Raw genomic sequence first — 13,724 nt, 5'->3', positions numbered from 1 at the left:
GGACATCCCCTCCACAGCAAGTTGATGTTGCAACCCCCACACGTGCGAGTCCCCCGCACCAAGGTCAGGGCTCCGATCCTCCCAACTTTGACTCATTTCTCAATTAACGGCTTTCTGAACACAAGCCACACATGGAACAAACCTCTCACAATGTGGCCTCCCCCGGACCTCCCAAGCCCAGCGTTACTCATCTGCCCCCCAGTCCCAGTCCATCTTTTCTCGGGATGCTCCAAGTGTGGCTCACTGCCGCTGCAGGGTGAGCAAGCAGCCAGGAATCCCGGGCCCGGCTCCCACAGGCGGGAAGCCGTCACCAGCTGAGCTCATGCACCCTAATTCGGGAGCCGACGAGGCGAGGCCACCTTCCTTGCTGGCTGGCAACCGGCAGCTTTCAGCCGGAGACCCAGCCACGGCCATGGAGCAAGGGCTGGCAACCTGCTGGGTGCCTTTCCCAGGGGCTCATCCCTACTCTAGCCACTTCATAGAAGAACTGATTCAGCTATAGCAAGGATCCTTTGGGCACACTGTCCCCCAGCTTGGTGCTGTCCTTCACTGACCCAGACTCCGTGCACCCAACTGAGCCACGCGCCCAGTGGGAAGAGACAAGCTTATCATCACAGAGAAAGGAAATTAAGATAACGTGGCGATGGAGGTACCGAGGGATTTGGCCAAGGTCACAAAATAATTCCATGGCTCTACAATACAACCGTCTAACACTTTTGGTGTCTGGCCATATATCCTAAAATTTCAAGCCAGGGCCAAAATCCAGCTAAGGCAGTGGCAGATTTCTGCCAGGTCATTAGCAGTGTGCATCCGCAAGAAGCGGCGAACATCCAGCCATAACAACGGCAGCAACAACAAAAAAACATGCAGCAAGAGCGGGAATAAATGAGATCAAAGTGTTCTGGAAAAGGACCTGGAAAAATAGTTTCGGTCCCTGGCTAAGGCTCCTGGGAGATGCACATGAGAACCCCATCCCAGCCCTGCACAGCCCTCCCGAGGTGGCTCCCCACCCTGGCAGAGGGAAACCAAAATGACTCCCTATAAATAGAAGCAGAAAAGCGCTTCTCCAAAGACTGACTGGGTCTTTCCCCTTCCAGCGTGTGTGGCGGAGCTGCTGGCACCTCCACGGAGGTCCCTGGTTTTCCCCCAAAAAACCTGGAGAGGAAAATAACCTTCCTGTGAGCTCAGGCTGGCTCCTCTCTACACAGAGCTGCACCCCCCCACCCCACTCCCAGGCCTGGCCATCCAATTGGAAAGTAATTATACTGCAATTTTTATTTATGACTTCTTCGGGTTTTTTTATTGCTAAATGGTGACTCATTTTGGCAACATTAAAATACACAGGAAATCATCCCCATTTTACAGTAATCACCATTCAATTCATTGTTAAATATTTATTCGGCAGACAAGCGCCGAGCCTCTTTCGAAGGGTCGGAGGGGGAGCGGAGGGGCAACCCTGAAAAGGGGGAAGGTGGTAGAAGGGTCATGGCAGGGCTGGCCGTAGGGCTGGCCAATGCCCGCCAGAAATGGAGGGTGGGGAGCCAGGGGTGAAAGCTCCTGCCAGATGGCCTGGCCAAGAGCAAAATACAGACCCGCTTTCCCTCGAATCCAGCACAACAGCCCAAGCTGCTCTAGGGAGAGAGGCAGCCCTGTGCCCCCTAATAAAAAAATCACATTATTTGGCCAAACCCCAGGACTGAATCCCCATCAGTGAGACGTCATGGGTCTCTGACACGTCATGGGTCTCTGACACGAAGCTCTTCCATTGCCGGGGGGAAGAGGATGGCGGCCACCGGCCCCAGTGGGAGGCAGTGGGAAGAGCAGGCAGTTTGACATTCACAGGCCTTACAATGGACAGGGTCTGCTCCTGCAGCCGCTTTGTCCTCCCAGGAAGCCCAATTTTGGGGTGACTCGACCTCAGCTGCAGGCAGCTCTTCTGCCTTCCCCCAAACAGCTGCACAGCCCAGCACAAACCTGGCAGATGGCCCCTCTAAACGCTCCTGGCCCAAGACTGCAACCCTTCCCTGAAGAGTGCACACCCAAGGGGCCGTAGGTCCCACAGCTCAACAGCTACAAAGGCCCCCCAGCACAGACACCTTCCCTGAGGAGCCCCCCTGGCACCCACAGGCTCCGTCACTGCTTGGCTATGAGGCCACCCAACATGTCTGCCACAGGGGGACCCCGGGCGGAAGGAGGAGCAGCGCCAGGATGGATTTTGTGTAGGTCCTACACAAACACAGGGGAACAGACATGGCAGGGAAGAGGGTGGCTGGGTGGTCCCCAGGCTGGGCAAACCCGAGTGTCCAGGATGGTTGGACTCACCCGGATCTCATTGCGGCGGATCTCCACGTCGCAGACCGAGTGTCCCTGGTGGGCCCCGCTGTAGTAGCAGCAGAACTGGCAGACGGCCACCTGCTCGGCCTCGCAGTGGTACAAGCGGTAGGCGTTGTGCTGGGGGCAGCTCCAGGCCCGCACGTCCTCCGCCTCCACCAGGAGATGCCCCCGGGCCGTGGAGGGCTGCTGCAGGTGGGTCTGGACGTGGGACTGGCAGCACGGAGCCTCGCACCTCAAACAGATCTTCTGGGCCGGCAGCGGCGGGCCCCGGCGGCAGAAGACGCAGTGCAGGACCGAGGGGGGCTTCTCCAGGTTGAGGGAGTTGAACTTCTCCACGATGTTGGTGAGCTTCAGGTTCTTCTCCAGGTTGGGCTTCTGGTTGTAGGCCTGGTTGCACTCCGGGCACCGCACCAAGCCCGACTCCTTGGCCCACGCCTCCCCGATGCAGCCCCGGCAGAAGTTGTGCTTGCAGGGCAGCTGGACCGGCTCCACAAAGACATGCAGGCAAATAGGGCAGATGAGCTCCTCTTCGAAGCAGTTCTTCCAATTCTCGGCCATCTCTGCCGACGGCTCTGCTCGACGCTTCCCCCCAGCCGCTTCGGTCGCTCAGTGCGGTCTAGGGGCGGACGCCGGGGTCTGTCCTCCCTGAAAGGGGAAGGCTGAGGGTGAACGGACAGGCTCCCCCCTCTCCGCAGCACACGCCATAAATAATAAACCGCAGCAGATTTTAAAATCGGGGATAAAATAAGCCACAGAGCAGCACTCTAGGAATATCCGGCAAGAAAAAGCAACGTCCCCATCCCTTCGTTAAAAAACAACACAAATGGTCAAAAAAACCCCAACACGATCCTGCCGGACTTACAGCCCAAAGTCCTAACCACCCCTAAAAGCCATTTGCTCCTTTTTACCCCAGAAGGTGAACTGAAACTTACCAAAGGTTGAAAAAAATCCATACAAAATCCAGCAGCAGAGTCCAAGTTCCATATAAAGCTCCTAAATTTAGCGCTCCGGATCAGATTTTTCTTTTCTTAGGTTTGCAACTGACATTCAATATTTTAAAGGGACTTTTGTCCCCCACCAAACCTGGCCAACAGCTGAGGGCAGCGACTCGCTCGGGCTTTTTTTTTTCCCTTCCCTGTATTTCTCCTCCCTCTCCCCCTGATGGGAGTTGGGAATCAGAGTCTTTTAAAGGAAACAGATCAAAGGGTTAAGATCCAAAACGGGAAAAGGAGGAAGATTAAAAAAATAGTAATAATAGCGACGATGACGATGGCGGAAAAACGAATTCTCTCTGCGGCCCCCGAGATTTGCTTCTAAATCGGAGGAGCAGCAGGGAAAAAAAGGAAGAGGGGAAAAAAGACAAGACAGGAAAAAAAAAAAAAAAAAAAAAAAAAAAAGAAGAAAAAAAAGCTCTCTCGCCTGTTTCGAGATTGCGAGGTCTTGAATGGGAGAGCTCGGTCATTCAGAGCAAACGCCAGCCCAGCACAGCCCGCCCAGCTCCTCCAACGCTCCCGGAGAGGGATGGAAGAGGGGACGGGCTTTGCCACGGGGGGTTCCGAGCCCCGCGGACCCCAAATCAACCTGCTCTCACTTCCCACCAGGGCTGGGGAGAAAAAGGCGCCCGGAGGGTCCGTCCTAGCCCGCTCTCATGGCCGGCCCGGGGGTCGCAAGCCCCCGACGGTAACAATGCTTCGGGGCGCACGGACGGCGCCCGAGCCGGCGGCGGAGCGCTGCCTTCCCCGGCGCGGCCCCGCCGGGAAGGGGCGAGGCGGCGGCGGGCAGCCGGGAGGAGCCGGCCGGAGCGAGCGGTTCCGGGAGAGCCGAGTCAGCTCTCAGCCATCTTGAGCTGCCCGGCTGAGAACGGAGACCGGGAGCGCGTTAAAAATAAAATAAAAAAAATAAATAAATTTAAAAAAATAGAAAAGAGGGTATTTAAAAAAAGAAATTATAAATAAAGTCACCAGAACAAGCCCGCTCCAGGGAGCAACCTCCTCCGCCTGCCCAGCGAGCCTCTGCGGAGAGGCTGCGGGGCCAGGCGAGCCCGAGCCGAGCCGTCCCGTCCCGGCGGGGCCGCTCAGCACAGCCCCCCGCGCCCGCCCCCGCCGCCTCCTCCAGCCATCTTGGGGTCGCCCTGGGCGCCGGAGCCCCACGCCCCGGCTTCCTCCCGCCGCCCCCGGGGAGGCGGCCGCGGCGGGGGGGGGGGGGGGGGGGAGGAACGCGGAGCGAGGCGGGCGGGGGCGCGGAGCCCCGCAGCGGGAAGGGGAAGGGGGGGCGGCGCCTCGGGCTCAGCCCCGGCGCGGGGGGCCGGGGCGGCGGCGGGGGGCGGGCGGGGCGGCCATGGGGGCGGCGGCCGCGGGGCTCGATCAACCGGGGAAAGGGGTGCGGACGGGCGCGCCCCGCCCCGCTCGGGAGCCGGCCGGGGTGGGGGGGCGGAGCGGAGGCGCCGGTGCCGGTGGGTCTCGCCGGGCGCTGCCGCCGCCGCCTCGGAGCCGCCGCTGCGCTGCGGCGGGAGCAGCCCCGCCCCGCCCGCGGGACCGCCCCGCGCGTCACCGGGCACCGCCCCCGCCCCGCCCCGCCGCCCTAAAGGGGACGCGGCCCGCGCTGGGGCCCGGCGCCCACCGCCGCCCATCTCCGCCGTGCCTTCGAGGAGGCCGGGCTTGGGACGTCCCGTGTGGCTACTGCATCGGCCGCAGGGCCGCCCTGCCTGGCCACCAGCATCCCTACGCGCCCTGCGCTGCTCAGGGTGCCAGTCCTCAAAAAGGCTGATTGCCCTGGAACCAGTGCACATCTGGGTCACAGCTGGTGCTGTGACATCGCTGTATACAACTTCCTCGCGGGGGGAACAGGAAGGAGGGGTAGGCACTGATCTCTCTGGCAACCAGGGATGGGACCCGAGAAAATGGTCTGAAGTTGTATCAGGGGAGGTTGAGGTTGGATGTTAGAAAAAGGTTCTGGTTGGGCACTGGAACAGGCTCCCCAAAGAAGTGGTCATACCACCAAGCCTGCCGGAGTTCAAGAAGCATTTGGAAAACACACTAGGGCACACTGAGGATGTTTAATTCTTGAAGATGTCTTGCGCAGGCCAAGAGTTGGATTTGATGATCCTTGTAGGTCCCTTACAACTCAGAATATTCTGGGATAAGTGCCCTGAAGAGCCTGCTGTGTCCTCTTGGCTGGGTCTGGATGGGCTGTTACTTCGCACAGGAACATTTGGGTGCATTTCCTCCCTGTGCAGAGCCACAGCCATTTGCCCCCTGGGGTCTTTCCCAAACCAGAAGCCCCAGTACCTTCTGCCAGAGCTTGGGCTCAGAGGTGTCTCTCTTAACAGCTCTCCCACCAAACGTTTCCACAGCTGTTTTATGAGACACTGTATATCTAACCCATGCCATATGTGCCAAGCTGCTAGGAATAAAGCACATTGCTGGTGGAAATCTATTTCGCACTGGCGAGAGCGTCAATGGCTCAAAACAAAGTATTTACATCAAAAAATGCTCAGGGTCCGCAGTCAGGTTTGTAGTGGAGTGACAAGAGTGCACAGGCTCAGTCAGCAGCTTCGGGATCTGGCCCAAGCCTGACCCTTGGGTGATGCTCTCTGATGGCAATTTGCCTCTGGGAGGGATTTAGCAGGAATTCCCCATCTGCGGCCTCAAATGTCTGAAGACACCACTCAGTAGTGTCTACCATAGCACCCTATATCCCAGCGCCTTGGACCACCCCGGGCAGCCTGCTAGAGGGATGAGCATTCCACACCACTCCCAGTCTGGGGATTATCCAGGGCTTTCCACACTGTGTTTTACAGGAACCCCCTGTGCGTAGGCAGGCCCTGCCTAGAGACGCTGTGATAAGGAGACAGTGATGGCTTCTGCTGCACGACTGGGGCTCACCCCGCATCACCCCTCGGCCGCCCCCCTCCATTCCTGCACTCCTGGGGCTCAAGTGCTGATTCCTGAAAAGGGAGCGGTTTGCCATGCAATTCCTGTGCCAGGCCTCAGAGCCCATGGGCTGTACCTCTCCTCCAGGGTTTTACAAGCCATCCGGCAGCAAGGACTGGTGGGAGCTGGGCAGGGCAGCATGAGATGTGTCAGAACCGCAGCCGACTGGCGCAGGCCGTGTGGAGGCAAACCTCTCCTCGAAAAGTCAGCGCAAAACTATTCATGACTCTCACTTCTCTATAAACACACACAGTACCAGACAGCCTCCAGTGACAGCCACCATCCCCACCCCAGCCAGCACAGGGCTCTTCTGCAGGGGCTTCTCAGGCCCCCTGTACTCCCACTGTGGCTGCGCTGGGGAAGCTGGCTGGTATTTACCAATAGTTAAAAGAGGAAGGTGCATGGGGTGGGGCTTAGCCAAGCTGAAAGATGCACCCTACTCCTGGCTGGGAATCCCTCTGCCCTGGGACTGGCACTGGCACTCTGTCATCATACCCACATCTGGATGATGCCATCTCCCTGCCCATGCAAGAGAAACTCCCTTGGCAAGGGAAGCCCCAAAGCCAGGCTGGGCATTGCAGCCCTTCCACAACCGGCTGGAGCTGTCTGGAGGAAGGCTGTAGCCAGGGCCCCCTCTGCCTACACAGCTCCCAAACCCCTTCCTGACAGTGCTGGCTGGCTGATGAACACCAGCAGGAGCGAGCTGCAGAAAGCCTGCCCATGCTTCAGTCTCTCCTCCACCAGGATCTTGGTGTGGGTCCCAGACCATGCCAAGGGGCCACAGAGGTGGTTTGTAGCTGAGTCCTGGTGTTCATCCCTCAACCTCCCCCAAGCCTCCATTTTCCCAGCCACTCCCAGGCCATCATTCCCCTTTGCCAGAGGTGTCCCTTCAGCAGCCCTTAGTCCTGCTCTGGAAAGACCACTTCCTGCCCTCTGTCTCCCCAGTGAAGTACCAGCATCTCTGCTGAGCCCTCAGTGAGCACTGACTGGACTGCAGGCACCCCCCGCAGAGCCACGATGGTCAGGCACTTGTCACTGGTGTCTGGCATTGAGGTGGCATTGCCTGGTACGGATGATGTCCCTGGGAGCAGGGATGAACTTGGCTGCTCTGCAGAGCCGAGGTACAAAACTCATTCTGGTGTTTAAGACTTGGGACCCTGCTGAGCTGATGGTAGAGGGAGGGTGTTTGCAGAGCTTTACAGAGCAGTTGGCTGTTAATGTGACACCATCCCTGTCTGCCACCACCCTCCCTTGGGAACACTCCTGAAGGCTCTGGCACCCAGCCCTGCACCTTCCCCAGAAGCCTCAAGCCCTCTGGAAGTGATAAAAAGTACTGTGTTTCTTGGGTCATTTATAATTCAATTAACCCATCAGAGAAAAAAAAACACTCCCCTTCTGTTGCCTTCCATGTCAGGCTGGTGAGGTGGCTCAGTGTGATGATGAAAACTCCCTCCACCCTTCCCCGTGTGATTAACACGCTGAAGGTTTTCACTGAAGTTTAAGTTTTAAGCTGGGTTTAAGGATGTAAGGAACTTGCAGGGCAGCAACAGTCTGGTTTCCCACACTAAATCTGTCTGCTTATGGCCGTCCCCTGTTCCTGTTTGGGGGGGAGGAGGAGGGAAACAGCCCCATGGAAGAGGCACAACACAGAGGTCCCCATGGTCACCTGCTGACCCAGCCCAGGACACGCCACCAACATGCACCACTTGTGCCCAGCCATCCCATGGAGTCACACCTGTCCCTCACACACCGTCACCTGCCTGCTGTGGCATCCTCCCAGCCCGATACCTTCTGGGAGAAGATGCACATGTGTGTATGCAATGTCTGCAGGGAAACATCCTGTCTCTGACATTAATACAAAGGGACCAGAAGCAGGGTGTGCAGCCTGGTGCCCACAGCACACAAAGCAGGTTCCCAGCCCCCCAGGCACTGGGATCCAGCGACACCCATATGTGACACTGGAAGCTGGGAGCAGGTCTGGAACGTGTGCTGGGTGCAGGGATGGTGATGCCCTTGTTGGCCCCGTGGGAGAGCCTTACCCTTGTGCAATGGGTGTGCAACTGGGGCTCCTCTTGGGGCAGAAATGCTGGGCTTTCTCCCTTCCTCCCCGAGCCTAAAGCATGGGCCAAAGTGGGTATTGAGGGCTGGCCAAGGGGGACTGCATGTCAGGGTGTCGGAGGGGAGCTCTGCTTTTGTTCAAGCAAATCTGGGGTGTAACAGCCCAATCTGAGGTTGACTGGCCAAATCCAGGGGTGCACAGCCAGCCAGCTGTGCAGCAGGGAGGGTGCTCCAGGGCTCACCGCCTTGGCTGAGCTCGGGGTGCTGGTGGGTGCTGGTGAGTGCGGCAGCGGGGCCGGCAGCTGCGGGGCTGGAGCAGGGGGAGCCGGATGAGGGCCGGTGTAGTTCCCTGCTTGGTGGGGTTTCTTTCTATGCAAATGCCTGTGAGCAGCTGCCCTGCCGGCGTGACTCATTTCCTGCTCTTGTGTCACATTCTGGTCAGGCCAGTTTGGCAAAGGCTTTCTTCTCTCCCTCCCTGGCTTCTCCTCCTTCTCTCCCCAACGCCGAGGGCTGGGATGTGCATTTGCTCAGTCCCTGGCAGGATGAGGCAGGATTTTCAGGAAACTGCGTCAAAGCCACAAAACCTCCATATATATTAAAAAAAACCCCAAAACAACCAAACAAAAAAAAAATCCAGCACAATTTTCTTATTCTTTTTCTCTAAGCATGATGGAGACTGGCGGCCAGACAGGCTCCTCCGCTCTTCCCCCTCCTGGGGCGGCTCCTTCCCCTGAGACCCAGGGGACAGGACCTGGCAGAAAAGCTGTAATAGTCTGCTGGGTGGACAAGGGGAAAAAATGCAGCTTGGTCTTATTTTACCTTCTGCTGCCAGTTGTAGAGGTACTGCCAGAGCCGTGTTGCCTTTAACTGGGCATAGCTGGTGAGAGCGTGCAGGGCAGCCACCATCCCTGGAATTTGCCCAGCATTTCTTTTTCCTCAGCAGAGCTCTGGGGTAGTCTCACCACTGCACTCGGAAAAACTGGATGGGGTTAATTAATCTTAAAAGGGGTCTGGAAAGGAAGATAGCAATCGATGACAGACCCCAGTATGGTGAGTCTCCCATCAGAGGTTGGGAAAAGGGAAGGCAATTCTGGCAGTGAATCCCTTTGGCTGCTCCCACAGTCTATCCAGGGTGGCACTCCCCAAAGGCCAGGCTGTGCCACAAGTAGAAAAGTAACTTTTTGAGGCATTTCCCACCTGATCTGTGTTGTAGTGGTGAGGTCAGGATTTACAGCCTCCCAAGTGGCCAAGTAAACCCTCCTGCCCCGGGGCTCTTGCTTTGCTGAGTCACCATGCCCTGGGTGCAGGGACACACACACCCCCTCGCTGCCCCCAAGGCCAGGGCAGACAGGAGCAGCCCTTTGCCTTGAGCCCGTGGCTACCAGTGGCCCTCTGCGCCAGCCCTTTCCCTGGTGCATCCATCTCTGGCACAGCACCCCACACCGGAGTGAGGCATTTCCCTGAGGGAAAGATGGAGCTCCTCAGTGCTCCCAGCCCAGCAACAAGCTTGGGACATGAAGATGCCAGCCTCAAATCTGATCATGGGAGACAGGATGGGAACAAGATACAATCCCACCACCCCCATTCCCATCTGCAGTTCCATTCAGCCACTCTCCCACCAGAAGGCCCCTGTGGTCCTTGCCCAGAACAAAGTGTAATCTTTGCAATCTTCACGTCAGTTTCTCAGCCTTCCTGTTCATTTTCTGCATGTTCCCTGCAATTCAAGTTGGCTCCAGCCAAACGACCCAGTGCCACACATCTGCTAAAAAGCCCCCTGCCAGGCAGCTCTTAGGTTTTCCTGTGAAGGGCAGAGCGTCCAAGGCTGCCATGCCCTGTGCAACCCAAACCTAAAGCCCCAAAGCCAAATGGTGCCACAGAGCTCCAGTTTGATGCAGCTGGGGGAAACTGAGGCAGGTGAGGGCATGGGATTGCTCCAGAGCTGCGGCCCATGCACTCACTGCTGCTGGGGTTTAAACTTCCTCTCAGAAAGCCTAAAGGTCTGTTTGCCCACAGTGAAGGGAAAAGCAGGAGGGCACTGGTATAAATTAGGTCAGGAAGCATGGCTAATAAACTGTCACTCCTGGTTGTGTAATGGGAGCAATTATTGGTTTAGGTTTTGTTAAGACACCAGGAAGGAAAACAAGACCTGTCTGGGGGTAGGAGTGTGATGGCAAACAAAAAAGGAGGGTCCTGTTGACAGAAGGATGAAGCTGCTTTTGTGTTGGAGGCATTTCTGTGTCATCCCGGTGTGTTGGCAGCCTGGGGCTTGAACAGACTCCTGCATGGGGAATGCAGGGAGGGGGTTCCCAGCTCTCTCTGTGCTCTCTCCTTCCCCTGGGCACCCCAGGGCTCCAGAGTCTCTAGGCAGGTGGTTTTAACCCCTCTGAAGTCTCCCTGTCCACGATCCACTCTGCTCAGCTCAGCGCTTGGTGCTCGCTGTCCCCCCACAGATCCTCCTTTGGGGTCCAATGGGGACTGTGGGCAGCAGGGCCCGTGCTGGGCTCTGCCAGGAAAGCCTGGGAGGAGTGCCTGAGCTCTTCCTGCATCGGATGGCCCTCCTCTCCCTGCAGAGCTGCCAGGCTTCCCTTGCTGCCCACCACCTTGTGCTGCCCCCTGCACTGCTGGCAGCAAACACCTCTCTGTCCATCCCTCCCTGCTGCCAGTCTCTGAAGGGAGAGACTGCTGGTGGAGGTCACCCAGAGCCTGGCCAGAGCAAACTCAGACCTCTCCAGGAACAAAACCCCAGGGCCCTGACAAACCTGTGGTGGGGACACTTGGCTCCCCTCCAGGGGTGTCAGGAGAGTGGGAGGCTCCAGGAGTGAATCCAGCTAATGCACACCACTGAGGAGGGGCTGTGGCACCTGGCAGCCAGGGTTAGCCTTTAACCACCCAAAACATGTCAGAAAGGGAGAGGAAATTCTTGAGGCATCTATTAACATAAAAGGAGTCATACTTTATGTTCGGTCCCACTTTTATGGCTTATAAATGATTACTGCGCCTTTTAATAAATGGTTAATCAAGTGTTAGAGTCCAAACAAGTTGATGGGTTGCTTATTACCACAGTTTATAACCTTTTATGAATGCCTTCTGTCGATGTACTTATAAACATCCATACCACGTACTTCTCATGTCTTGACACGTTGGTCACATCTGTTTGAAGTTTATTAACTCTTGAGCTGCTCTCTACGGGCAGGCTGGGGGTGTCCTGCCGTTGTTCTGCATCAATCCGTGCAGCTCGGAGGGCACACCTGCCTCAGCATCCAGGGCTGTGGGCATCCCCCTTCATCCAAAAGAGGCTCCAGGCAAGCAGGATGCAGCTGCATCAGAAATAAGTTGGCAGTGGGGTGTTGCTCTCAGGGGTGCATTTTTTTTTGGCCACCAGGACAAACAGCCAAGGGAAGTCAGTGGGAGATTCTTCCTCTCTTGAAGTCACCGAGCCGAGACAGGACATCGTCCTGGGCCCGCTTGAATCCAAACCACAAGTTGTTGGGCTCAGTGCAAGGGGAACTGGGGGAAATTCTCTGGTCTGCAAACACAGGAGGTAAAACACAATGATTTAATGGGCTTTTTTGGACTAGAAACTCACGGAAACATCCTTGGCCATCGCTGTTCCTGTGCAGCCGAAGCCCCCCTCCCACCATGTTGCAAATAATGAAATTAAACTTTCAACAAGCTGAATAATCAGAAAACAATTTTCCAATAAAATCATTCCCTGAAATCTCCTTTTAAGGCAAGGACTGGGATTCCCACTGCCGAGCGTGTTCCCAACGCCTCGCAGTATTGTTCAGCTGGCTGTGCTGGGGCTGGGCAGGCTGCCACACCACCCTGTGCCCCCAGGGATGCTCCCTGTCACACGGCCCAGCTGCCCCTACACTCCTGAGCCCCTTTGCCTTTATGTTTCCCCTTTTACTGCAAGCTTCTGATAATTTTCCTGTTCAAAAAGCAAGTGGGACACATGAGATGCCGTGGCCCCACGCTTGCTCCAGCATTTTTAACAGCCAGAGAAGGGATTTGTGCATTAAGCAGACAGGGATGATCCCAGCCCGGGCAGCAAGCTGGGTCTCCCAGGTCATCTTGGCCTTGGACACTCCTGGAGATTTTTTAATACCTAACCATGCTTTTTCCTTTGCTTCCTGCTGTCCAGCCCTTCCAAAGTGGGCACCCCATCTTGTGCAGCAGGAGCATCTCCAGCGCGGGACAGCCCTGCTCGCTGCCCTCCAGCGGGTTATGATTTATGGCCAGAGCGTAGAAAGTCTGAGGAAATGAGAGTGCTGGGAAAGGGCATTAAAAATACTCCTCCCCTAGGACAAACAAAACCAAACCTGAGGTACACTTTCTTGGAAAGCCACTGTGGCAATGGCTGCTGCCTGAAATGAAGCTGTAGGCAGTGCTTCCCTGTGGCAGGTGAGCAGCGGGGCATGGAGGGGACAGAGGGGACAAAGCCTGCACTGAGGCCACTGTGGCTGAGCTGCTATGGTCTGTCCAAACACTGCTTCAGTTCTTGTGAGTGATGAGGTGACAGGACAAGGTAATGCCATTTTTTCCCCCAGTGCAAACCCTGCCTGACAGCAGGAACAGTTGCTCTGAAAGCTGTTTGGAGAAGCTGGAGCTATTAGGGAGGCTGTGGGTGCCTAGACAGGGAGCTGGGGCATGCAAGGGGCTTCCCTACAGTCTCCTCCCACTTCTGCCAGATCCTGGTTTCCTATGCCAGACCTAAGGCTGTGACAAGCAAAAGGTCAAGGATGCCTGCTGGTTCCCTGGTGTCCCCAAAGCTTGGCTGTGGGGCTGGGGGTGCTTGTCCTGTGCCAGAGGGGCGCAGCAGGATCTGGCCAAGCCTGGCTGCTCTGGGACCCTCTCCAGCCATGGCTCGGCCATCGGGCCCCCAGGAATACGGGGCGTTAACATGTTGGGTCCTATGCACTGGGTCGTGTTGGGAGCTTTTCCTCTGCACAAGCTGTGCCACAAACATAGCTGGGAGAGAGAGCCAGCTGGAGAGAAATGAGGGAAAAAGAGGGGAAAAAGAAAACCCCAAAGAGTTTTTGTGTTGATCTCCTTGGTGTGCTGATCTTCTGTGAGCCCACATTTCTGGGTGTTGTATGACACATCCTTGCGGTGCAGGGGGCTGAAGCATGCAGAACACTTCCTTCCCATGTCTGCACCATCCTGCCAGGCCTAGAGGACATGCCATGGGATGGGATGTGCCATGGGAAGGGACATGCTGTGGGGGTGATGCTTTGTGAGGGGGTTGGGGGGTCAGAACTGTTCATGGGTGCCCAAGTCCAGTCATGTTGGCTCTGTCCTGGGGGGCAGGGAGCACCACAGGAGTAGGAGCCCCTTGCTGGGGGGATGCTCCTTTGTTCCACCCATGGGGGCTCATCTCCCACCCCAATCCATCTCCCT

The 13,724-nt window shown here is 56.8% G+C and overlaps 1 protein-coding gene across 1 annotated transcript in view; it reads right to left on the bottom strand.

Annotated features, from left to right (window-relative positions):
• The window catches only part of TRIM8 (tripartite motif containing 8), a 30,514-nt gene extending 25,959 nt beyond the window's left edge, over positions 1 to 4,555 (bottom strand). The window contains exons 1-2 of the mRNA XM_038140822.1: positions 3,267 to 4,555; positions 2,323 to 2,979 (exon numbers count right to left, since the gene is read on the bottom strand). Of these exons, the coding sequence (XP_037996750.1) occupies positions 2,323 to 2,892 (570 nt within the window). The 5' untranslated portion in view covers positions 2,893 to 2,979; positions 3,267 to 4,555. The remainder of the gene's footprint in view (positions 1 to 2,322; positions 2,980 to 3,266) is intronic.
• Between the last annotated feature and the right edge of the window lie 9,169 nt (positions 4,556 to 13,724).

The sequence above is a fragment of the Motacilla alba genome, chromosome 6 (genome assembly GCF_015832195.1).
Source record: "Motacilla alba alba isolate MOTALB_02 chromosome 6, Motacilla_alba_V1.0_pri, whole genome shotgun sequence".
NCBI lineage: Eukaryota > Metazoa > Chordata > Aves > Passeriformes > Motacillidae > Motacilla > Motacilla alba.
This window is presented reverse-complemented; position numbering and strand designations above follow the sequence as displayed.